The 26,721-nt window shown below is 38.8% G+C and overlaps 2 protein-coding genes and 2 non-coding genes across 6 annotated transcripts in view; 3 read left to right on the forward strand and 1 right to left on the reverse strand.

Annotated features, from left to right (window-relative positions):
- The window catches only part of LOC133652287 (junction-mediating and -regulatory protein-like), a 34,142-nt gene extending 8,663 nt beyond the window's left edge, over positions 1 to 25,479 (reverse strand). For 2 of the 3 annotated variants that reach the window (XR_009826557.1, XM_062050866.1), the window contains exons 1-9: positions 24,003 to 25,478; positions 17,067 to 17,240; positions 5,459 to 5,609; positions 3,870 to 4,039; positions 3,621 to 3,786; positions 1,918 to 2,087; positions 1,660 to 1,743; positions 1,494 to 1,586; positions 919 to 1,432 (exon numbers count right to left, since the gene is read on the reverse strand). Coding sequence is in view for 1 of the 3 variants with exons in the window: in XM_062050866.1 (XP_061906850.1) it covers positions 919 to 1,432; positions 1,494 to 1,586; positions 1,660 to 1,743; positions 1,918 to 2,087; positions 3,621 to 3,786; positions 3,870 to 4,039; positions 5,459 to 5,609; positions 17,067 to 17,240; positions 24,003 to 24,914 (2,434 nt within the window). In the remaining 2 variants the exon portion in view is untranslated. Of the gene's footprint in view, positions 1 to 918; positions 1,433 to 1,493; positions 1,587 to 1,659; positions 1,744 to 1,917; positions 2,088 to 3,620; positions 3,787 to 3,869; positions 4,040 to 5,458; positions 5,610 to 17,066; positions 17,241 to 24,002 lie in introns of all 3 variants that reach the window. The other variant, XR_009826558.1, reaches the window with a different exon arrangement.
- trnaq-cug (transfer RNA glutamine (anticodon CUG)) lies at positions 3,368 to 3,439 on the forward strand. The gene has a single exon. It is a non-coding gene; the product is annotated as a tRNA-Gln (tRNA).
- On the forward strand, positions 6,362 to 6,433 carry trnaq-cug (transfer RNA glutamine (anticodon CUG)). The gene has a single exon. It is a non-coding gene; the product is annotated as a tRNA-Gln (tRNA).
- Positions 6,854 to 26,721, forward strand: part of cenph (centromere protein H) — a 37,322-nt gene continuing 17,454 nt past the window's right edge. The window contains exon 1 of the mRNA XM_062050875.1: positions 6,854 to 6,911. The gene's annotated coding sequence lies outside the window, so the exon portion shown is untranslated. The remainder of the gene's footprint in view (positions 6,912 to 26,721) is intronic.

Below are 26,721 nucleotides of genomic sequence, written 5' to 3' on the forward strand. Positions count from 1 at the left end.
TCTTGGTCATTAACCTGAATTACTCACAATGTCCGCGATATAGTGACAAGGATGCAGCAATTATACTGTCAGATATACAGCAATAGATGATACCTGTCTATTACCTGACACCTTCTATGCTAGCTACTTCTCTTTGTTTTTAATGTCTATTTTCTATTTTCTGCTGGATTTACTCTCTATTTTATGCTGCAGCTGTCACATATACTGTAATATTGTACATGGTAATTGTTATGTATTGTATATATGATATAGACATAATATAATATAATATATCAGTATATATAATATACTGTACATATATTATGTAAATATTACGTATATATGTTATATTTGATATCGCTATATTTAGTCTATTTATACCTGCATTGTCCTTTCCATCCTTACACTTTCCATCATTATAACTGAGCTACTGTGTGGAACAATTTCCCTTGTGGATCATTAAAGTTTGTCTAAGTCTAAGTCTAAGATATTTAAAATTAAGGTGGAGGAAACTCTCAGGTCAGATTCGTTATTAAACATGTGACGTTAAAATGAACACGCCGGCAGATGTATACAGAAAGGCCAATGTAAATTAGCATCAAGCTAGCACATTTTAGAAAAGTGGAGCCTTACTTTACGTTGAGGCATTCTTGCTTTGCTGGCCTGTAAACTTGCAAAATTGCCTTGAGGCAGTTTGGCTGAATTCGCGCTAAGTGCTCCTTGAGTGATTGTTTCCTTGTCAAGTGTTTAAGCTAGTGTTTAGTCTGCAACCGGACGTGACGTCATAAGCAAAAAAAGGTATCAAAATAGGGCATTGTTTAAATGTTCTTGCGAATCAACAACAGGGGGCGCATACTTGGATCGGTCGGTGCCTAAAAAAGTACCGAATTCGGTACTAACACCCTACTGGCAAGTGTAGACAGTTGATTGAACAAATACCTCGTCTGTTGCGGCCGTCAAACTCTGGAGTCTTCCTCAGTTTTTTGCGGGCGCTCACCAGCTGGCTGCTGTCAAAGAAGCGAGGGTGGAAGGGGCCGAGCGGAGAGAGAGGAAGCACTTCTGCACCACCCTTCTCCTCCAAGGGGGACACCTGCTCCCGTATTGGCAGGAGAGGCGGAGGAGGCGGCGGAGGTGGCGGTGATGCAGGAGATGCCAGCAGGGAGGACAGGGAGCAGGGAGAGCAGAAGGAATCAGCGGGACTGGGCACAGGCAGTGGAGGAAGTGACGCTGCCAGGCCTGCGACAGGCTGGGTGGTGAGCGCGGAGCTGAGGTCTGTCTGCACGCTGGTGCTGAGGAACAGGGGCTGCTTGCCCGGACTCCGCGTGCTAACGGGGTCGGAACGCTCCTCCCTCTCGTTTCCGCCATCCATTGGTACGACCTTTCCCCGCTCTCTCCTTCTGCTGTGGGCCACACGCATTCGAGTGGACTTGAGAATCACCTGACCCGGGTACCGCTGTGCACACAGAGGTAAAGATCAGAGGGGAAAAGAAGGGTCATGAATCCCTTCATTGTACCTGCTTGAAGGTGCGAAGTCGATCCAGAGTCCTTTGCCTCTCTTGACGCACTCTGCTGTTCTTTCTCTCATCCCCCTCTTCCTCAAGCCTCAGCTGGAGAATCAAGACAAATGTATTTAACAATGCTTTGCAGTTTCACAGGCAGGCAGAGCGATAACACATATACCTGTAAGACGTGCTGAGATAAGGCGTCTTTCTGAGTGCTTTGCCGCATCTGCTGTTTCTCCATGTGGTTTGACACGCATATCTCCTACACAAACAAGAGGAACTCCTTACCCAACATGAGCTAGTTTTGGATGAGGTTGAGGTCAAGTTTTAGGCCCCCAAAATTCATCCAACCTTGCATTTAGTAACCTAATTAGAAACGGTGTCAACAATTGAAGAATAAATGTTGCTCTTGTTTGTGTGACACATGCGTACACACCCGCTTGCTCCTCAAATAAGAGCGCTTGGCAGTGATGCGTCCCCTTCGCGCCTCCAGTCGCCGTGCGCTGACCTGAAGCCTGTGCAGTTCTTCCTTCTCTGCGGTGTCCTCTTGTGTAATATCTGCTGCGCTTTCGAAGGTGTCGTAATACACCACCTCATCGTGACGTTCTGCATGACACGTACATAAACATGTGCTACGTTAGAGCAGAGTGATAATCAAAAGGTAATGTGGGTCGGGGCCCAATATTGCTTCTCCTGGTACTCCGGTTTTAATCTCAAAGTCCAAAAACATGCATGTTAGAGTCAGTGGAGACTCTAAATCAGACCTCTAAATCAGACTGTAAATTAGGCCTTGGACATCGAAACTGTAGCCACCATTATGATGTGCAGTGCTGTTTAAAGTCTTGAACTATACAAAGTATTTCAAGGGTTGGAATCTGCGCTTTTAAGCGATATAGGGGTTATTACGGAGTCACAGCCGATCAGACGAGGCACCTAGCAGAGTGGGCGAGCCTGAAATGCAGGTGCCAGCAGATTTTTACAACAAAGTTCTGCAGAAAAGTGATGTATCAGATTGTAGTTGTTTTTCCACCCTCTGCCTTCATATATCGCCGTGTTTGATGCATTTTTGTTGTGTTTTGCTTGACTGTAAAATATGTTGATCGAGGAGGTGGTCTGAGAAGTAAAAGAGGAGCAACGTCCATATGTTGTTAATATTCACTTTTTTATCGTTCATAGTTAATATTGTAAATCCCACATTCTATCATTTCTATAGACTCATTTAATAAAAAAATGTACTTCCATTTTGTTTTTTGAGGTGGTCTGTCATAACGTTTTTAGCATTGTATCAGACAATATTGTGAGTTATTGTATTAGTATTCCTGAGGAAGAGGGACACAAGCACACATACGCAGATTTTTACAGCTGTATATATACATATATATATATATATATATATACATATATATATATATATATATATATATATATATATATATATATATAGATATATAATTTTTTACACATTTGCCCGAGGACATACTGTATTTTAGACATAACCTTTGCTCTAGAGTGTAAACATCAACATTCCTGATTGATTATCAATTAAAATGTTCTTTAGCGACTTGTCAACAATAAAAAATCTTTGTCAAATCAATCAATCAATCAATGTTTATTTATATAGCCCTAAATCACAAGTGTCTCAAAGGGCTGTAATTGATATAAGCGAGTAATTGTTGCAGCCCTAGTGCAGACACATATGTAGGTCAAGGGATCCACTTTGTGGCCTTTTTTAATATTTTGTGGTAAAAAAATTAAATAATAAAAGATTACATAAGCATGTTTTAGCTGTGTATCAAAAATAATCCGAATGATTTGTGGTTTTAATCAAAGCAGGTTACAGCTAAATGGCTATGAGAAAGAGATGGTCCTCCCTGGTTGCCACAGGTGGTTCCATGGTGTAATGGTTAGCACTCTGGACTCTGAATCCAGCGATCCGAGTTCAAATCTCGGTGGGACCTGATTTTTTAAATTTTATTTCAGACTCAAAATAAAATTCACCTAATAGGACATACACACATTTATAATGTAGAGTATTAAAGTTTAGTCAGCGCATGTTGTGTTGGACTGAACGGGAATATACTAAATGGGGGTGGTGCTTTTTGCCTTATAGCGGCCATGACTGCTGGAATGAAGACATACCTGTCATCTGTCTTCGAATGCTGTCGAGCTGGGCTGTAAGAAGCAGCTCTTCACACTGAAGGATCTCTGACTGGATGCCATACAGTTGCAGCTGCAGCTCATAGTACTGGGACTCCATATGGTCCAGTAGGGTCATGGCATGCTCGCTGCTACACAGGCTCTGCATCTGAGCGGACGCAACACACACACACACGGCTGGTGACATGTGACTGTGACATGACGATGGGTACTTTTTGTTCCCTTGCACACCTCTTCTCTAAGCGTGTGCTTCCGTTGCTCCAGGCTGATCTCCCGGGCTCTCTGCAGCTGCAGGGTTTCCTTGGCGACAGAGTAGCGGAGTCTCTCCATGCGCTCCACTGCTGCTGTCCACGAGGCCTTACCAAACTTGCGCTGGTCCACCTTCATACGCTCATAAACACCTGCAAAAACACAAAAACAAATATATGATGAAGATAAAATTAAGCGTGGCAACATGACCAAAAACATCATGGTGTCTCCCACAACTGCTTTCTTTTTAATGTCACACAGCTGAGGTTTTATTTGATAGGAGTGGGACATCTAGTGGTCACATTTGGGCATTACACACTCTCACAGTTTATGCCTTTAGAATAGAAAATATGTTTATTGCCATTTGCACAGGTATGTGACAGTATGGGCACATTGGAATTATTGTATGTTTCTCTCTGAGTCAGCTTCTATAAAAAAAAGAGTTTAAGAAATAGAACAGCTATGTAAAAAAAGAAAAAAAAAGCTGGATTTCAAAATTTGCCACTGGCTAGATATGTCACTCATAAGAAACATTAAACTGATATAAATACCACCACTTGTAAACATACTTTACAGGAGCACAACAAATGGCACGACCTGATAAGATGTGTCATACAACATATGTTCTCAAGTTAAATTATACGTTTGGGAATACCTTTGCAATACATATATATATATATATATATATATATATATATATATATATATATATATATATATATATATATATATATATATATATATATATATATATATATATATATATATATATATATATATGTATTTATTTTTTATTTTTTTCAAAGCTACACTTGAGTTGCAACTTTTTTGAAAAATCTGAACATGAGTGTTGAATTTTCTTAATTCTAACAAACATTTTTAGACGTTTAAAACAAATACGACTAGCAATTAAACCACAGAATTTGATGTAGTTCCACAAATAGACATAAGAATGACCTTACACAATATTTTCCAAAAAATATTGTACCTCATAAAATTCACCTGCAAGTCTTTCAGTATTTTTTTGTGGTCTTCATTTTTGTAATGTTCCTTTATATTACCTTTTGATGCCTTTTTGAAACCTATAAATGCATGTTCAGTAGGCGCTTACACATAAAATTTAAGGATCAGATGCAGATTTTGCAGATTTGATGGCTTATAAATATATGTATATATTAGTAAAATTGGTTCAAATTATTTAACGTTTGACAAATACTAAAATAATATATAATAATTTAATGTCATAATTAATGTGTGAATATTAAAAAAATATTGGAGAAAAAGCTACCTACCATAAAAAAACTGAAAGTTAGACATACAATAATTCAAAAACCTTGCAGACAATTATAACATCCTTACAGAAGGTAATAACTTGGTGTGTAAAATTGTGAAGCTAACTCTGTAAAATGTGTTTGCATGAGTTTTGAATCAATTGGGTGCCCTTGCTTAGCTGCTGTCTGCACGGCTTGATTGATTATTAATACACATTGGTGCCAATCACACAGGGTCAATCAGGGGCCAAGCCTTGAACTATATGTGTGTGACATGATGTGGACATAATGTTACATTACCTTTCTGCGCTCTCGCAGTTGTCTCAAAGTATTTTACAGTGAATTCCTGGATAATAAGGACCGCCTCCTGAGCTTTCCTCTGCCAATCAGAGTCTTCCTTCTTCAGGGCTTCAACACGCCTCGGGCCCAGGTAGTCGTTCTCCATGGAGATCTGTTAAAGGGGGGGCATTATCACTCACTATTTGTCAACAACAACACAAATATATAGACATGTTTTCAGACAGGTCTGGTCTGTTGATGAGTGTATCAGTACGCAAATTTAAAAAGTTGATTCAAGCACATTTTTCACTTTTATGGTGTGCATTAACATTTTAAAAAGTGTTAGCTGTCATTATTTTTGATTTTACAATGGACTGGGATGGCGTGGCGAAGTTGGTAGAGTGGCTGTGCCAGCAATCGGAGTGTTGCTGGTTACTGGGGTTCAATCCCCACCTTCTACCTTCCTAGTCACGTCCGTTGTGTCCTTGGGCAAGACACTTCACCCTTTGCCTCTGATGGCTGCTGGTTAGCGCCTTGCATGGCAGCTCCCGCCATCAGTGTGTGAATGGGTAAATGTGGAAATACTGTCGAAGCGCTTTGAGTACCTTGAAGGTAGAAAAGCGCTATACAAGTATAACCCATTTATCATTTATTTATTTATCACTTTATCGGGTTCCATAAAAAAAACTAAACAATCTAAAAACAACAAGGCTAAAACATTAATTTCTCTGAGGGTCATTATTGAGTTAATTGAGATAAATGCTGCATTATAATTTTTACCACATTCAGCTTTGCAGCATTTGGTTTTAAGCCAAAGCATTGCAGCAGTTCAGCCAGTCTCTTAACTATACTGGGTCATGTCAGAGAGGGGGGGATTGGGAGTCATGGTGTAAAAATTTACAACCCTGTCAGGCTACAGCATGGGGTTCCATGGTGTAATGGTTAGCACTCTGGACTCTGAATCCAGCGATCCGAGTTCAAATCTCGGTGGGACCTGAGTTATTTTGGAACTTGTTCTCCAAAAAGGAAATGTAGTACATTGAAACACATCTAAGGAAGAAAGTAAAGCTAAGGCAGATGACAAGGCGTAATTTATTCATGTGTCTCAAAGGCTGCAGGTAACTGGAGATTACCAGCATGCTGCTCACCACCCACTTTCACATTCACTATTTAAACACCATGTGACCTCAATAATAGTCTGTATCTTTAAACACACACCAGCACAATTTAATGAGATCAAAAAACAATTAAAATCTTTACATTTTGCCTTTAAAAAGATAGTGATGCGCAGTTTTGACTGACTGTTACTGTACGAAAGCCTATTGTGTGCCTTTAACCAGTTTTGTAATGTTCCTATGCATTTAGGTTGATAGGTCAATCTGTGACGTCATTTCCCCTTTAAAGCACGTCTTTGTCAGAATAGCCGGTTTCAATCAGTGGTGGCAGCCAGCCTTGTGTGCGTTGACGACTAAATGTAAGTTTTGTCACATACTGTTACAGCATTTGAACTGACTGTCGTGCCTTGCTACTTCTGCAAATGTTTGGTGCATTGTATGCTAAGATCAGTTGTTTTTTGGGTCGATTGAGAGCTAATTAGTCTCGTTGACGGCGTTTACATTCACGTGTAGTTTATTTAACGTCATTGCAACTGCGATGGCGGAGTTTGGCCTTTAGATGGCGACAGAGACCACATAATCGCCATGTATGGCTCTGAAGCTTAGAAACTTGTTGGAAGTTCATACATAGTTAAATGCAGTATATATGTTGTTGTTATGCACACCTTTATATTATATTATATTATGTATGCATATCCATGTATATTGCTGCATATTAATGAGTATATAATTGGATTGTAATTTTTCCTCTTTTCTTTATTTGTTTAGACCACACACACACACACAAAAAAACATACACATTCAAATCTACCTTTCAGCAATAAAGATGATTAAAGGATTCTCTGGCCGGAATCTGTCCATTGTGTCCCAACTCTAAAAGAACTACTATCCCTTCCTTACAGTTACAGAGGCACTGTATTGACCCAAATTTAAGACCGTACATTGAAACACTTCTCTAAAGTGGGCTGGCTCAAGGTGGAGGACAGAGTTAAACAACTTGCACTGAGCCTAGTCTATAAAATCCGCTACACCTCCCTGATACCGAAGTACATGTCAAACTACTTCCTTAACGTAAATGACCGCCATAACCACAACACCAGGGGGTGCTCCACTAACCACGTTAAACCCAGATTCCGAACTAACAAAGGTCTTAACTCATTCTCTTTCTATGCCACATCAATGTGGAATGCGCTCCCAACAGGTATAAAAGAAAGGGCATCTCTATCCTCCTTCAAAACCGCTATAAAAGTTCACCTCCAGGCAGCTACAACCCTAAACTAACACCCTCCCCGGATTGCTAATAATCAAATGTAAACAATCAAATGCAGATTCTTTTTCTTATGCCTTCTGATCTCTCTCTCTCTCTCTCTCTCTCTCTCTCTCTCTATGTCCACTACTTGATGTCCATACCCCCCCCCCCCCCCCCACCCCACCCCCCTCCACACTCCTGATTGTAAATAATGTAAATAATTCAATGTGATTATCTTGTGTGATGACTGTATTATGATGATAGTATATATGATAGTATATATCTGTATCATGAATCAATTTAAGTGGACCCCGACTTAAACAAGTTGAAAAACTTATTCGGGTGTTACCATTTAGTGGTCAATTGTACAGAATATGTACTTCACTGTGCAACCTACTAATAAAAATCTCAATCAATCAATCAATCAATGAAAAATAAGCTGTGTATTTGAGGTCTAAATATCTCTACATGTGAATTAAAAAGTGAATGACAATTTATTGACTTTTCCAATTACAAAAAACAAATGCAAAGTCGAAATTTATTGCGTTCAAAAGAAATTTTGCATTACTCTTATAATTATATATTGTGATTACATTAATGTTTAATTGGGTGTCAGAAAAATGCTGACAATAATATCGTTTATCAGCAATAATTTGTGGGTAAGGATGTCACGGTATGAACATTTCTTATCACGGTTATTGTAACCAAACTTAGCACGGTTATTGTTATTATTGTGCTATTTTTAAATGTGCTAAAAAATTTCTAAAAGTACTTAAACTGAACTTTTACCAAGTTTTATTTTAAAAAAAAGAAAAACACAAACAAAACCTTCAAAATGATTCCCTTTGTAGAAGAAACATTATTGAAGATAAGAACACTGTGTTTCATGTACCTCAAGTCGAAATTGAATGTGCACATGAAAGCAACACAGCATTACAAACCAAGTAATATGGCAGAAACAAAATATTAACATAAATTAAAATAAATAAATGTGAAAATTGTGCAAGATGGCCCCTTATTGACATAAGAGATAAATAAATAAAAGAGGGGGGGGGGGGGGGGGGGTTACCCACATATGCGGTCCTCTCCAAGGTTTCTCATAGTCATTCACATTGACGTCCCACTGGGGTGAGTTTTCCTTGCCCGTATGTGGGCTCTGTACCGAGGATGTCGTTGTGGCTTGTACAGCCCTTTGAGACACTTGTGATTTAGGGCTATATAAATAAACATTGATTGATTGATTGATTGAATTGTGCAAGATGGCACCCGATGGTCATAAGATGTAGCTGCACTTAAATTTTTTTTAGTTAATTTATTAGATATAGTTTACACCAAAATAATACTAACAATTATTAATCACGATTATTGATTGTTTGGTAAAACAGTGTTGGAGTGGGGTGTGAACACGACGCCATTATGTAATTTCTAATGTCTAATAAAAAGGATATAAATAAACGTTTATATTTAGAGACAAATATTTGTGTTTTTGTTCATTAAAAGTCAGCTTCTTCTCATTACATGATGCCTTTATCTCTATTTTTACATTTTGATAGAGACTTTTTTAGTTTTAGTTATGAACATTTTGTGTACATTTACATGTACTAAAAGTATGTACGTGCTGTATCGGGACAGATCCATTAAGAGTTTGAGCAGAAATATGTCGTAAAGGAATTATCTATAAACTATAAAATAATGCTATGTCACATGATTGTTTTTTAAAATAAAAGCTTTGTGAAATAAAAAAAAACACAAGTAATGTGAAAAAACATGGTTTTTACTTTTCGATATCAATATAAAACACAAAGCAGTTTGGCTAATGAAGATAAAGTCTAATAAACAAGCTTTGTTCTTTTCTAACACCACCAAGTGGTTCAGTGCAACAGTTTGGCCAACGAAAATAAACAGGAGTGATACCTCTCACGTCTAATACACAATATTTGTGCCTCGAAAAACTCAAGAGTTTTGACGCCTTACAATTCCATGAGATGACAAAACATTTTAGCTAGTGTTTGTTATTGGGAACCCTGACAAAATTAGCAGTTAAATAAAGGACGAGTGACCATTCCAGCAAACAAACGGCAAGACTTTATAAACCGGTTGTAGCAACGTTCCCTACACATCGCCTGCTGCCCGGTAACACTCAGTCACAGCAGCTGAGTGAAGGACGCTGTGTTGCACTTTCAAAATGAAAGCAACATCAATTATTTTCTCCTTCGCTGTATAATTATTGTGTGGGACAAATGCCTCGGTCTCCAATATTGTCCACAACTGTCACCACAGCACTGCGCTCTTAAACGCAAACCAAGTCTCCACGAGTGAAATTAAGTGAAACGAAGGATCGGCACAGTGAGGGAAAATCTCCAGCCATTCCATTCCCCGAAGATGAGCAGTGTAATCGGTAATTAAAAATGTAAACGGTATAACAATCTGGAATTTTATTACGTTTTACCAATATAACATTTAATATTACATCCCTATTTGTGGGACGATATGTAGTGCAACAAAATGAATCGGCCCAGGCCTAGTGAAGAATTATGTTACTTATGTACAAACGTAGAATAATCATGTCATATGTCAAGCTGTCTGCCATCTTGCAGCAGTCATTTGTCAAGACTGCAGCAGTAATACCGTATCACTGAACACCATGTAATATGAGGAAAGGAGAGGATTTCCTCTCCATGTTTGCTACTACAAGTTTGCTACATAGAGAACTATACATCTATAATTAGCATTCTTGACAGTCACATAGATTATGAATGTTAGCGCTCGTTTTCCATAAAACACATCGCTGTCAAGTGACTTGGACTGGTTAACAGGGCGGTCTTGACTGCCAAAAGATGGCGGCCTCGCTGACGTAGCGAAGCAGTGGACAGACACATGTGCCAGGGGGTCGACAGAAGTCTATGATGTGCGCTACACTCATGAAGATGTCTACTATGGCATCGTGCTGGTCAATACTTAAAGTGATCAGAGATCAGAACAATAACAGACACATTATTTGATCGCATTAAAAAAATAATGTTTAATCTAAAATAACAATAACTATCAATTCTTGAATCAAGGAAATGTAGTCACATGTCCACCTTAGATGCCCCAGCTACACCACATGAATGGGACAAAATACAATATTAGGCAAGGCAAGGCAACTTTATTTGTATAGCGCTTTTCATACACAAGGCAGACTCAAAGTGCTTCACAGACAACAAAGTGAAATGAAAGAAAATAAAAGCAAAATTAAAATGCAGACAATAAAAATAAGAACAGTGCAGACGTTAAAAGTTAAAAGATTAAAAGATTTAGCTGAAAGCTAAGGTGAACATAAAAGTCTTCAGTCTAGTTTTAAAAGTAGTGAGAGTTGGGGAGAGTCTGACATCTTCAGGAAGTTTATTCCAGCTATGTGTTGCATAGTGACTGAATGATGATCTCCCTTGATTTGAGTTTACTCTTGGAACCGCTAACAGATTGGTCTCAGAAGATCTTAGTGATCTAGAGGGCGTATATAGTGGGAGCATATCAGTGATATACTTGGGCCCTAGACCATGTAGTGATTTATATGTGAGCAGGAGGATTTTGAAATCTATTCTCTGATGTACAGGGAGCCAATGTAAGGATTTAAGAATTGGTGTAATGTGCTCACATTTTTTGGTCTTTGTTAGAACTCTAGCAGCAGCGTTCTGAACAAGCTGTAGCTGCCTGACAGTTTTTTTGGGAAGACCTGCAAGGAGACCATTACAATAGTCTAGCCTACTGGTAATAAAGGCATGTACAAGTTTTTCTAAGTCTTGAGCTGACATGAGCCCTCTAAGTCTTTTTACATTTTTGAGGTGATAGTAGGCCGATTTTGTTACTGATTTGATGTGACTGTCGAAATGTAAATCAGAATCTAAAATAACCCCAAGATTTCTGGCTTTATTTGAGGTTTTCAGGGACAGTGATTGAAGGTGTTGGATGACTTTAAACCTTTCTTTTTTAGCACCAAAAACAATTATCTCAGTTTTATCTTCATTTAGTTGTAGGAAATTTTGGCACATCCAGTGTTTGACTTGCTCAATGCACTGGCACAGAAGATCTATGGGGCGATAGTCATTTGGTGATAGCGCTACATAGATTTGGGTGTCATCGGCATAGCAATGATGGTCAATGTTATTATTTTGCATGATTTGTCCTAGTGGGAGCATATAGATGTTAAATAAAGTCGGCCCCAAGATTGAACCTTGGGGGACTCCACACGTTACGTTGGTTGGTTCTGATACAAAGTCACCAATGGAAACAAAATAGTTCCTATCTTGTAGATATGACTTGAACCAGCTTAAAACTGTGCCTGAGATCCCCACCCAGTTTTCCAACCTGTCCAAAAGTATTGAGTGGTCGACAGTGTCAAATGCAGCACTGAGGTCCAAAAGCATTAATACTGAAGTTTTGCCAGAGTCTGTGTTTAGACGGATGTCATTTATAACTTTAAGAAGGGCCGTCTCTGTGCTATGAAGAGGTCGAAATCCTGACTGGAAGTTGTTGTGGCAGCCAGTAGAAGCCAAGAAGTGATTTAGTTGTTGGAGGACAACTTTCTCAATTATTTTACTTATGAATGGTAGATTTGAAATTGGTCTGTAGTTGTTGATAACAGAGGCATCTAGGCTCTGCTTTTTTAGAAGAGGTTTAATGACTGCAGTTTTGAAAGCCTTCGGGAAATTGCCCGATTTAATAGAATTATTAACTATTTGCAAGATGTCTGTTGATAGGCAGTCAAAAACATTCTTAAAGAAGTTGGTAGGTAAAACATCAAGGCAGCAGGTGGATGACTTTAGAGCTGTCACCGTTTCCACTAGAGTTTTAGAGTCTATGGCATTAAAGCTTGCCATCATTGCTGTGTTACTTTTGCCTAAATGGGGTGGTGATCCAACTTTTTTACTTGAGATATTTAGAAATACAACCTTTGTATTAAATCTTATAAGAATGTGTAGGTGTACCTAATGAGGTGCCTGGTGTGCGCTTGGTGCTTTTTTTCTACAGAGTGATTAGAAAGTGATGTGCTGTGTCAACAAGCTAAAAATAAATGCAACATTAACACTTAATGACCTGAACAGTCTTATGATCAGGCTATCATTCATCGTCTTTCTCTCCTGTCTTTACAACAGTCCATCCTGTAGGGCCGGGCGAAACGATCTAAATATCAATAGTATCAATACCACGGTGGGTATTGGTATAGGATCCATACGAGCGTGATGGGATCGATCATTTTGTTACAGTTTCAATGTTCCTCCTATTTTCTCTCTGCTCATTCATGCACGCTTTTCTTCTCCCCTTCCTGCTCTACTGACAGCTGACATTATTTATCACCAACACCTGTGTAATTGACATTTATCACCAATACCTGTGTAATTGTTGTTATTTTAGTTGCTTTAATTTATAAATATTTTTATATTTATGTTTTTGTTCAATTGTTGATTGTTCGTAATTGTCTTAATACTGCTGTGACTTTTTTCGCAAACTATTGTGTGTACTACAACGTAACAAGGGAATAATTTATTATTATTTATTTATATCCGATTTCATTGTTCACAGGTGTCAAACTCAAAGCCCGGAGGCCAACTTTGGCCTGCCACACATTCTTGGAGCCTGGAATTAAAGTGTGTCAATAAAGTACTTAATCTTTCTTACTAAATGTACTTGTTCTTTACATTATGACATAAAAATGTATGCACTGCAAAAAAAATACACTTTTTTTAACTTAATATTATTTGATCATGGAACAACTATTATATAATAATGTACTCAATTAGTATTGTAATATGTTTTGTAAAAATAAATAATACTTAAATATCTGCTTGTCACCTTTTTTTTTTTAAATCTTAAAGCAAGTTATCCATCAATTTGTACGAAAACAAATCTAGTAATCAAATGCATACGGAATTGTCTAATAATATGTTCTCCTAATCATGATCAACTATGGTAACTAGAAGCAAATTCCCAAAGTTACTCAACGATCAAAGTATCGGTATCTTTTTTTAAATTTGTATTTTTTTGTCCTGTCCAGCTACTCGGGCAAATCATTTTGTTGATGTAGATGCCCATATTTGCTGTACAGATTTACTTTCCAAAAGAGTAGAGTGGGATACTTCTCTTGTTGCCTTATTTGTATCTGACTTTATTAAATGGATGTATATTATTATTTGGTGAAGCCGGATCGGAGCAGGAGGGGATAGAAAGCGAAAAAAAGGAAGACAGAGGGGGAAACTGCAGGGACAAGAGGAGGATAAGACAGAGAGACAACAACAACAACAACAGCAATAACAACAACATAACAGCATAAGCAAATATGATAAGTACAAATATGATGGTAAAAGTCATAGCAAAGAAGCAGTTGGTGAAGTAAATATTAATAACACAGAAATGATAATGAACAGTATTACACTACAAATGGAGCAATAAATATACCTATAAAAATAGCACTATTGATAATGAATAATAACAATAATTACCTCAATTATCAACGATACAATAGTTTCAAATGCAACAACAAATATATGTAATGATAACTTGAAATACAAAAGAAAGAGAATAAATGGAGAGGAAGAGAGAGAAGCGAACTGTATTAACCTTGTAGATTGTTATGGATCAATAGGTTAAGATTTGTCAGTGTACCGTGTTACCCAGTTTCCCCTAAGGGAACAATGTTGATATATGTTTGATGACACTTGATTATATGCATGACTGTATGAGTGCATATGTGCTGGTATATGTACAGTATGTATATATGTACTGTATGTTTGTACACTGAATGTGTATGTATGTAGTGTATTTGTGTATGTATGTGGGAGCGTAGGTACCTATGTATGTGGGTTAGTACCGATGTGTAGGCGAATGTATGTATTAATGAATGAATATACGTATGCATGTATATTTGTATGTATAATTGTGCGTATGTGAGTACGTATGTGCATTTGTATGTACAATATATTTGTCTCCCAGTGTGTCCGGTATCAGTATCGACAATATTAGCCTTGCATTTACTGTATTTATCGGATCGATACCAAAATCGATACCAAAATTACCAGTATCGTCCACCGCAACTGCACAACACTTATATTAAAGGCCTACTGAAATGAATTTTTTTTATTTAAACGGGGATAGCAGATCCATTCTATGTGTCATACTTGATCATTTCGCGATATTGCCATATTTTTGCTGAAAGGATTTAGTAGAGAACATCGACGATAAAGTTTTGGTCGCTGATAAAAAAGCCTTGCCTGTACCGGAAGTAGCGTGACGTCACAGGTTGAACGGCTCCTCACATTTCCCTATTGTTTACAATGCAGCGAGAGAGATTCTGACCGAGAAAGCGACGATTACCCCATTAAATTGAGCGGGGATGAAAGATTTGTGGATGAGGAACATGAGAGTGAAGGACTAGAGTGCAGTGCAGGACGTATCTTTTTTCGCTCTGACCGTAACTTAGGTACAAGGGTTCATTGGATTCCACACTTTCTCCTTTTTCTATTGTGGATCACAGATTTGTATTTTAAACCACCTCGGATACTATATCCTCTTGAAAATGAGAGTCGAGAACGCGAAATGGACATTCACAGTGACTTTTATCTCCACGACAATACATCGGCGAAGCTCTTTAGCTATGGAGCTAACGTGATAGCATCGGGCTTAAATGCAGATAGAAACAAAAGAAATAAACCCCTGACTGGAAGGATAGACAGAAAATCAACAATACTATTAAACCATGGACATGTAACTACACGGTTAATGCTTTCCAGCCTGGCGAAGCTTAACAATGCTGTTGCTAATGACGCCATTGAAGCTAACTTAGTTACGGGACCTCACGGCGCTAACGTGATAGCATCGGGCTTAAATGCAGATAGAAACAAAAGAAATAAACCCCTGACTGGAAGGATAGACAGACAATCAACAATACTATTAAAGGCCTACTGAAATGATTTTTTTTTTTTTAAACGGAGATAGCAGATCCATTCTATGTGTCATACTTGATCATTTCGCGATATTGCCATATTTTTGCTGAAAGGATTTAGTAGAGAACATCGACGATAAAGTTTGCAACTTTTGGTCGCTGATAAAAAAAAGCCTTGCCTGTACCGGAAGTAGCGTGACGTCGCAGGTTGAAGGGCTCCTCACATTTCCCCATTGTTTACAATGCAGCGAGAGCGATTCGGACCGAGAAAGCGACGATTACCCCATTAATTTGAGCGAGGATGAAAGATTCGTGGATGAGGTACGTGAGAGTGAAGGACTAGAGTGCAGTGCAGGACGTATCTTTTTTCGATCTGACCGTAACTTAGGTACAAGGGCTCATTGGATTCCACACTTTCTCCTTTTTCTATTGTGGATCACGGATTTGTATTTTAAACCACCTTGGATACTATATCCTCTTGAAAATGAGAGTCAAGAACGCAATATGGACATTCAAAGTGACTTTTATCTCCACGACAATACATCGGCAAAACACTTTAGCTACAGAGCTAACGTGATAGCATCGGGCTTAAATGCAGATAGAAACAAAAGAAATAAACCCCTGACTGGAAGGATAGACAGAAAATCAACAATACTATTAAACCATGGACATGTAACTACACGGTTAATGCTTTCCAGCCTGGCGAAGCTTAACAATGCTGTTGCTAACGACGCCATTGAAGCTAACTTAGCTACGGGACCTCGTCAGAGCTATGATAAAAACATTAGCGCTCCACCTACGCCAGCCCTCATCTGCTCATCAACACCCGTGCTCACCTGTGTTCCAGCGATCGACGGAGCGACGAAGGACTTCACCCGATCATAGATGCGGTCGGCGGCTAGCATCGGATAGCGCGTCTGCTATCCATCTCAAAGTCCTTCTTGTTGTGTTGCTGTAGTCCGCCGCTAATACACCGATCCCACCTACAGCTTTCTTCTTTGCAGTCTTCATTGTTCATTAAACAAATTGCAAAAGATTCACCAACACAGATGTCCAGAATACTGGGGAATTTTGCGATGAAATCAGAGTTTTTTGTATTGGATCCAATGGGGTCCGAATACTTCCGTTTCAACCATTGACGTCACGCGCATACGTCATCATACATAGACGTTTTCAACCGGACGTTTCGCGGGAAATTTAAAATTGCACTTTATAAGTTAACCCGGCCGTATTGGCATGTGTTGCAATGTTAAGATTTCATCATTGATATATAAACTATCAGACTGCGTGGTCGGTAGTAGTGGGTTTCAGTAGGCCTTTAAATAAAAACTTCAGTGGTGTTGATACCTTGATTTGTTGTCTGCGCAGCATTGCTAGCTCTCTCATGTCTCGGAACGGCTGCAGCAGGTACTGGTACAGCTGTGTGGAGGCCTCCAGCAAGCATCCGTAAGCCTGGTCCTCTTCCTCATAAAGCTCCAACAAGTCTACCATGCTGTCCATGCTCCTGTGTCTTTCCAGCAGCTACACACACACACACACACACACACACACACATACACACACAGGAAATACAATGTTATTGGAAAAAGCTTCTGGGAATACTATGTCTAATATTTTGTGGTGTGTTTGTTAAATCTGAAGGTTGGAGAGTCTATTCACCAGCCACAATCACATTAAAGCATACAAGAGGCACGCTGAAAAGAATATTATTAGTTCATCAATGGTAACACACACTGTGAGGCTAAAAGGAGGAATGCTTTGTAACTGTAAATACCAGCGGTACAACAAAGTGCCAACTATCAGCACTGAATACGATCTGCTGCTGGGAATAGAATCAATAGTCACACTAAAACAATCCTATGCGATGCACTGCATGCAAGCACTAAGCCAACCCTCAAATAGAGAGAGATCAATAGAGTGTGTGTGTGTGTGTATGTGTGTGTCTGGATATATTGTGAATTAGATGATTTTTCACAGGGTTTGAGCAGACATTTTTAATGAGCGTGTCGTGTCCCCTTTTGTTATCTGGTTATACAGTCGCGATCAAAAGTTTACATACACTTGTAAAGAACATAATGTCATGGCTGTCTTGAGTTTCCAATAATTTCTACAACTCTTATTTTTTTGTGATAGAGTGATTGGAGCACATACTTGTTGGTCACAAAAAACATTCATGAAGTTTGGTTCTTTTATGAATTTATTATGGGTCTACTGAAAATGTGACCAAATCTGCTGGGTCAAAAGTATACATACAGCAATGTTAATATTGGGTTACATGTCCCTTGGCAAGTTTCACTGCAAAAAGATGCTTTTGGTAGCCATCCACCAGCTTCTGGCAAACTTCTGGTTGAATTTTTGACCAATCCTATTGACAAAATTAGTGCAGTTCAGCTAAATTTGTTGGTTTTCTGACATGGACTTGTTTCTTCAGCATTGTCCACACGTTTAAGTCAGGACTTTGGGAAGGCCATTCTAAAACCTTAATTCTAGCCTCATTTAGCCATTCCTTTACCACTTTTGACATCATATGGACAAAGAGAAGACCTTCTGGAGGAAAGTCCTGCGGTCAGATGAAAAAAAATTGAGCTGTTCGGCCACAATACCCAGCAATATGTTTGGAGGAGAAAAGGTGAGTCCTTTAATCCAAGGAACACCATGCATACCGTTAAGCATGGTGGTAGTAGTATTATGCTCTGGGCCTGTTTTGCTGCCAATGGAACTGGTGCTCTAAATGGGACAATGAAAAAGGAGGATTAACTCCAAATTCTTCAGGACAACCTAAAATCATCAGCCCGGAGGTTGGGTCTTGGGCGCAGTTGGGTGTTCCAACAGGACAATGACCCCAAACACACGTCAAAAGTGGTAAAGGAATGGCTAAATCAGGCTATAATTAAGGTTTTAGAATGGCCTTCCCAAAGTCCTAACCTAAACGTGTAGAAAATGCTGAAGAAACAAGTCCATGTCAGAAAACCAACAAATTTAGCTGAACTGCACCAATTTTGTCAAGAGGAGTGGTCAAAAATTCAACCAGAAGCTTGTGGATGGCTACCAAAAGCACCTTATTGCAGTGAAACTTGCCAAGGGACATGTAACCAAATATTAACATTGCTGTATGTATACTTTTGACCCAGCAGATTTGGTCACATTTTCAGTAGACCCATAATAAATTCATAAAAGAACCAAACTTCATGAATGTTTTTTGTGACCAACAAGTATGTGCTCCAATCACTCCATCACAACAAAATAAGAGTTGTAGAAATTATTGGAAACTCAAGACAGCCATGACAAGTGTATGTCAACTTTTGATCGCAACTATATATTCTCTATCTTCTAGCAATTCATGCATTTTCTACTGCTTATCCTCTTTTGGGTCATGGTGAGCTGGAGCCTACCCCAGCTGATTTTAGCCCAAAAGGCAGACTACATCAGTCGCCAGTCAGTCACTAGGCACTAAAGTATAACTTGAATGACGATTTTTTTTATCCATAATGAAAGGGAAAAGTAAACATGGGAGTCCTCTATCAAGGCATTGCTTGCTCCATACATCTAAAGGTGCACATTAATAATGTGGCAGGCACTGACAAATGAGTATTAATAGGCATTCTGTTTACATAAGTAACAGCACATCGCTCTCTCCTCTTGGTGTGTTTTATGTCTGGGTAATTTAGCTAGGGTAGGCTTTCAAAACCGCTAAAATGTTCCCTTATATACCGTAATTTCTGGACTATAAGCCGCACCTGACTATAAGCCGCACCAGCTAAATTTAGGGGAAAATACAGATTGCTCCATATATAAGCCGCACCCGACTATAAGCCGCAGGGTTTTGATGTGTAATTACCGTAGTATATAGGGGTTCCTGCTACCACTGAGGGGATTGTCGGGACAGAGATGACTGTTTGGGAACGCAAAGCGTCCCATTTATTAACAATAAATCTTTCAATCATTCAATCAAACTTTCACATCTTTGACATGGCAAACAGCATTTGTGCAGAGTACAAATAATACAACGGTGCAAAGTAATACAAAGTGCTCGCCTGTACGTTATCAAAATAACCAGCCTACCGGTATAAGAAAAGTCAATCTTTAATCATTGTGTCATCGTCTTCCTCCTGCGTACTAAAACCACCGAAATCCTCTTCGTCTGTGTCGGAGAAGAACAGGCCGCAAATAAGCCGCACCCTTGTATAAGCCGCAGGGACCAGAACGAGGGGAAAAAGTAGCGGCTTATAGTCCGGAAATTACGGTAGTACCGTAAGGCAGCGGTCCCCAACCACCGGGCAGCGGTCCGGTACCGGTCCGTGGATCGATTGGTACCGGGCCGCACAAGAAATAAAAAAAATAAATAAATAAATAAATTATTTATTTTTTTATTTTTATTTTTTATTAAATCAACATAAAAAACACAAGATACACTTACAATTAGTGCACCAACCCCCAAAAAAACCTCCCTCCCCCATTTACACTCATTCACACTCATTCGCACAAAAGGGTTGTTTCTTTCTGTTATTAATATTTCTGGTTCCTACATTATATATCAATATAGATCAATACAGTCTGCAGGGATACAGTCCGTAAGCACACATGATTGTATTTTTTTATGACAAAAAAATAAATAAATAAAAATAATACCACAATGTAACAGTGTAAAAGTCCCTCAGTGTTTTTATATCCAGTCTATTCACGAGCATCCTCACACCTTTTTATTACAAAACCATGCAATTAGTAAGGGTGCAACGATTCATCAACACTGCTAACAAAAATCAAGAAAAAAAATGAGTCCCCGACAAATAATAATAGTCGGTGACGTCATCGCTCCTGTTTTTCCAGGCAAAAACGGACCTGCGTGAGCCAGCGCACTGTCAGGCAAAAACAGAATAAGAAAAATTGCTCTCCCGCCACTGCAAAAGACGTGAGCGAAAATATCAAAGATTTGGGAACATTAATATGCTCAATTTGCAAAGCGAGCCTTGCTTTTTATGGCTGTAGATCTGTGATGCCAGAGCATTTCAAGCGTAGGCAAGATAGTTAGCTTGGTAGCTAGCTAACCATGAAAAAATAGCTTAAACTATTATTTTAGTGTTGTCTATATACTTGTTTGTACAGGTTTATAGAATCAAAAACATTAATAATGCTTAGATACTGATTATTTTAATGGCGTAATGGAGATTCAAATCATATCAATATTATTATTTTTGCAGTCGCTTCCTTTTAAACGTACAGAAGTTTATTTATTTTTATTTTGTAGTAGTCTAATGAGTTCTCTCAGGGCATTCAATCGATCACAACTGGACTGTTTGGTTTGTCTTACAAGACGTTTCGCCTCTCATCCGAGTAGGCTTCATCAGTTCATGCTCATAGACTTAGATTGGTCAGATCTAGTCTAGCGGCTGATGCCAAAACAATTTAGGATTGCTCGTTTGCATTAAAACAGTTGTTTTTCTTACTACAATAGGGCGAAACCATCCTTGCACAGGCACACCCTCCTTGTTTTGGAGTATAAATATTTGGGGTTTTGGCACCAGCCGTGAAACTAGATCTGACCAATTTAAGTCTACGGGCACGAACTGATGAAGTCTACTCGGAGGAGAGGCGAAACGTCTTCTAAAACAAAACCAAACAGTCCAGTTGCGATCGATTGAACGCCCTGAGATGACAATGACATGGATAAATGAGAACATGCATAGACAGTCTAATGAGTTCATAAATAAATAGTTGTTAATGAAGTATCTTTAATATCAGTAATAATGATAACCGGTAAAATGATAACACGGTATTACCATGTTAAATTAATGTTACTGAAAAACGGTGATTGATAACTGCGCTTCGATAAACTCATGGACTGACTGGCGCCCGCTCCCCAGCAAAAATGCTAACATGAAAACAAGAGTCATTAACGTCTTTCCCCATTAGGAAAATACATATTCCAAACTAATTTTATACAAACACATTGCTGTATGAGCAAATTAGCTATTCAAATGTGCACATCAAACCTAAAAGCTGTGCTCTCTTACAACAGAGTGATCGTTCTACACGAGACGGAATATGAGACAGAGGTGTTTTTATAGTGCGTTCAAGTACCGCTCAACAGAGTAGGACACCACAAGGCCCGCAAGAAACAATAAATAATAATAGTAAATTTCTACTATCCAGGTGAGAGGCATGATTTATAATCTACAATAAGCTTCCATGAGCAAGAAGCAATGAAACAGTTTGCCAGTCGATATAGGCAACACAGGCACACAAGCTTGTGATCACGGCGCCACTATAAATAGTTTGTCTTATAATAACAATATCACTAACACTTGGTTGATATTTAGGTCACAAAATGTAAATGGAGTATTGTTGGCGGTTTTGGATGTTTTTTTATTGGGTTTATGGGCGGAATAGAGGACATCCCATTGGCTCTGTCGTAAGCAGCCTTTTATTTGTAATTATTTACGAGTTAGAATGCATTAAAAAAAAATACAGCCGTCGTTATGTCCTTCATAATGATTGTGAACGATAGGCAACATTTTTTTTTAAGTTCGGTTACCCTTTAAGATATATTTAAAAGAGAAAGAAATACGCAAGTAAAAATACAAAGTGCAAAAATAGTGTGAATATTGTTTAAAAGTGTACAGAATATTTTACGATGTAAATAAAAGAATAAATAAATGAAAGTATTATGTACAAAAAATGTGCAGAGAAGAGGACAATGTGCATATTGTGTAAAAGTGTACGGAAATATTTAAGATACTGTATAAATAAAATAGAAATAAATGAAAATATAATGTACAAAAAATGTGCAGAGAAGAGGACAATGTGCATATTGTGTAAAAGTGTACATAAAAATGTAAGATATTGTATAAATAAAAAAAGAATTAAATAAAAAATATGTATAAAAAATGTGTGGAGAAGGGGACAATGTGCCTATTGTGTAAATGTGTAAAGAACAATTTAAGATAGTGTACAAATAAAAAAAATACAAATATATATAATGTACCAAAAATGTGCAGAGAAGAGGACAATGTGCATATCGTTTAAAAGCATACAGAAAAATTTAAGATACTAATGAAATTAAAATATGTGTAAAAATTGTGCAGAGATGGGGAAATGTGCCTAATGTGTAAAAGTGTACAGAAACATTTTATTTACTTTATATATAAAAAAAAACAATGAAATACAAATATTATGTATCAATCAATCAATCAATCAATCAATGTTTATTTATATAGCCCTAAATCACAAGTGTCTCAAAGGGCTGTACAAGCCACAACGACATCCTCGGTACAGAGCCCACATACGGGCAAGTATGAAAGGGGACAACATGTGTAAAAGTGTACAAAAGAATGTAAGATACTGTATATATATAAAAAAAAGAATGAAATACAAATATTATGTATAAAAGGGGACAATTTGTGTAAAAGTGTGCAGAAAAATGTAAGATACTGTGTATATATCAAAAAAATAATGAAATACAAATATGTATAAAATCGGACAATTTGTGTAAAAGTGTACAGAAAAATGTAAGATACTGTATATATATATATATATATATATATATATATATATATATATATATATATATATATATATATAAATAATGAAATACAAATATGTATAAAATCGGACAATTTGTGTAAAAGTGTACAGAAAAATGTAATATACTTTATATATATAAAAATAATGAAATACAAATATGTATAAAAGGGGAAAATTTTTGTAAAAGTGTAAAGAAAAATGTAAGATACTGTATATATATATATATGTTTGTTTTAATATATATATATATATAAAACAATAATGAATTACAAATATGTATAAAAGGGGACAATTTGTGTAAAAGTGTACAGAAAAATGTAAGATACTGTATATATATAAAAAAAATTATGAAATACAAATATGTATAAAATCGGACAATTTGTGTTAAAGTGTACTGAAAAATGTAATATACTTTATATATATAAAAATAATAAAATACAAATATGTATAAAAGGGGACAATTTGTGTAAAAGTGTACAGAAAAATGTAAGATAATGTATATGTAAAAAAAGAATGAAATACAAATATGTATAAAAGGGGACAATGTGTGTAAAAGTGTACAGAGATGAGTGTGCAACTCAACATGTGCAAAATTGCAGTACGGCTTAAGTATGTTATGATGGTGTGTGAGAGCATTAAAAGAGTAAGGATTAATCAAAGCAACAGAATATAAAATTTAGCTTTTTTGTAATCGCATGAACCGATTAATGGTCGCAGCTCACACACAGGTCACGAGAGGATGAAAAGGAACCCTCCGCTCACCTCCTGCAGATGTTTACTTTCATGCTGAAGCACTTCCTCGTAGCCAGACTGCTTCAGCTCGCTGAGGCTCTCGTAGTATTCATCCGGGTCGTCGTTTTCAGTGAACAGAAGCTGGGAGAGGATCTTCCAGCCGCATAGGTCGAGTGCATGGCCCAGGTAGAGCTGCAACTTAGAACACAGGTCATCCATCTCAGTCTCCGAGACCTCGGCCGGCCCGAACAGCACCGACCACATCCCGCCTGGTTCCTCCGGAAAGACAGGGAGACAGGGCTCCAGGACAGAGTCGACAGAACACAGCTGCTGGTGCACCGCCCGCAGGTCCTGGAAGGAAAAGAGTCCTGCCCAACTGCAGTCCTCCCGGCTCAGACTGTCCTCCAGGTCCGGAGTGTCCACACAGAGATCCTCGGGATCGGGACTAACATGACAAGACACATAGTTGACCACAGTCTTGATTTTAACAGGACTTAGTTTGGAACCTGGAAGCTTGCTTTTAAGGCCTTGCACCGCAATCTCTCTTGGTCCTAAGCCAGGGCTCCCGGACACTTTATCCCCTGCAGGACTAGTTACCAGCCATGTTGTTTTGTCTCCATCTTCCTCCCTGCCGCTGCCAAAGCTTCTCCTTTGCGCCGTTCTGTTGTGACATGTGATGGCAAATTTGCCTTCCACTTCGTTCCATGCGACGATGAAGACAAATTTATGCTTCTCCTTCTCCTCGAACGCATTGGGGCGGACAGCGACCCAGCCCGACTCCAAATGATCCTCCATGGTGAATGACATCTTTACGCAAAGTGATGGAACTACACGGCTATGCGCATTGAAGGCACCACCGCTACTCTGGTGCAAACTGCGTGTAGGGTTATAACGCCATTCGCCGACCGCTGAGACGACGCCGCTCCCCCGGCCGGTTATCATTCGGTGCTTTTGGAATAAAGCGGCGTCATTTTCATGCACTTGGATGTCCAGCAGCCAGTCTCCGTTAGCTTCATCATTAGCATAACACCACTAGCATCTCTGTGCCCAACTACCGCAGACCTGTTCCTCCTCACCCTTCCCACCTTAATGTGACGAAAACATGACCGCCATAAATCCCGAACCCACGATAGAATGACGACATCGAAAGGGAGCGACAGTGTCGGGCCAAGACCGTGTAGTCTTCTTGTCTTGTGTGGTTAGCCTGGCTAATAACATTGACATGTTTACATAGCTGACCGGACCACAGACCTAATGTGATGCTGCCTTCAAAGACTGTGGGAAAACTGGAAAACGGGACGAGTGTAATTGATATGCATTTTACAGTATACGAAGTTTTCAGTGTTTTTGTTAATTATCTTTAAAGTGTATTTGTAATATATATTATTATTTCTACTGGTTATGCCTTTTAAAGACGTGTCATTCTAGTTTGGAGGACCAAATTAGATAAGTACAGTGGTGTGCCGCCAGGGGCGCCTCTAGGGATTTTGGGCCTCATGAAAATAATCTTTACAGGGCCCCCTGTATTATAATTTCATCATCATTAGGGCCCTCTCTGGGCCCCCCTCCATCATGGGCCCCTAGAATCCGTCTCCTTTACCCCCCCCCCCCCCCCCCCCCTTTTCGGCGCCCCTGTGTGCCGCCATGCAGCAACTTGAGGGTTCCAGGTTCAATCCCCGCTTCCGCCATCCTAGTCACTGCCGTTGTGTCCTTGGGCAAGACACTTTACTCACCTGCTCCCAGTGTCACCCACACTGGTTTAAATGTAACTTAGATATTACGTTTCACAATGTAAAAGTGCTTTGAGTCACTAGAGAAAAATGCTATATAAATATAATTCAATTAAGAAAAGTATCTGCTGGCCTAACATAACCAGAAAGCATGATCATAATCAAAGATAAAAGTAATTTTAAATATACTTTCCATAAATATCTAAAAGTAGTGTGTGAATGTGAGTGTGAATGTTGTCTGTCTATCTGTGTTGGCTCTGCGATGAGGTGGCGATTTATCAGAATCAGAAATACTTTAATAATCCCCGAGGGGAAATTAAAATTTTCAGCACAATCCCATTCAAGATTAGACAAACATTACAGGGTGACAGAACAGGATCGCAGACGGGTGTGCCAACTTCCGGCGCCCCTTACAAAAAAGGTGAGATACAGGTAAACAATGGGGGGGATGGTTGGGGGGGTGAGAAAAAAATCGGTCTGGAGAGGGGGTCCGGACTGAGGCCAAGGAAAAAAACAACTCATAGCCATAACACACATCCCTCTTACATGTGTGTAAGAGGGAAACATCAAACATCTAAGAACACAAAGGACATTTAAAAGAGCGGAGCTGATGCAAACAGCCACTTCTACATACAGCTATGAATAAAAAGTTAAAGAAACATATACACTGTGGTGGCCTCTGAGGTGTTCCACGCCATTGTCTGCTGGGGTGGAGGGAGCATGGCCAGAGACAGGAGCAGACCCAAAAAAGCAACCAAGAGAGCCGACTCCACCCTCGGCCGCCCACTAACTCTCGGCCAGTGTCCAGTCCGCAAGGATGAGCGAGGATGCATCTAAGGAAGGGGTGTCCAAAGTGCGGCCCGCAGCTAATTGTTTAGCGGCCCGCCACACATTCTGGAAATGCTATTGCAAAAATTAAAAATAAACATTAAAAAAAGTGGAATGAGGTGAAATCTAAAGAGTAAAAGTTGCAATAATGACACAAAGCTGCCACACAGGCTGTTTATTTTTCTTTTGTC

This window comes from Entelurus aequoreus, linkage group LG06, assembly GCF_033978785.1.
Source record: "Entelurus aequoreus isolate RoL-2023_Sb linkage group LG06, RoL_Eaeq_v1.1, whole genome shotgun sequence".
In the NCBI taxonomy this organism is placed as follows: Eukaryota; Metazoa; Chordata; class Actinopteri; order Syngnathiformes; family Syngnathidae; genus Entelurus; species Entelurus aequoreus.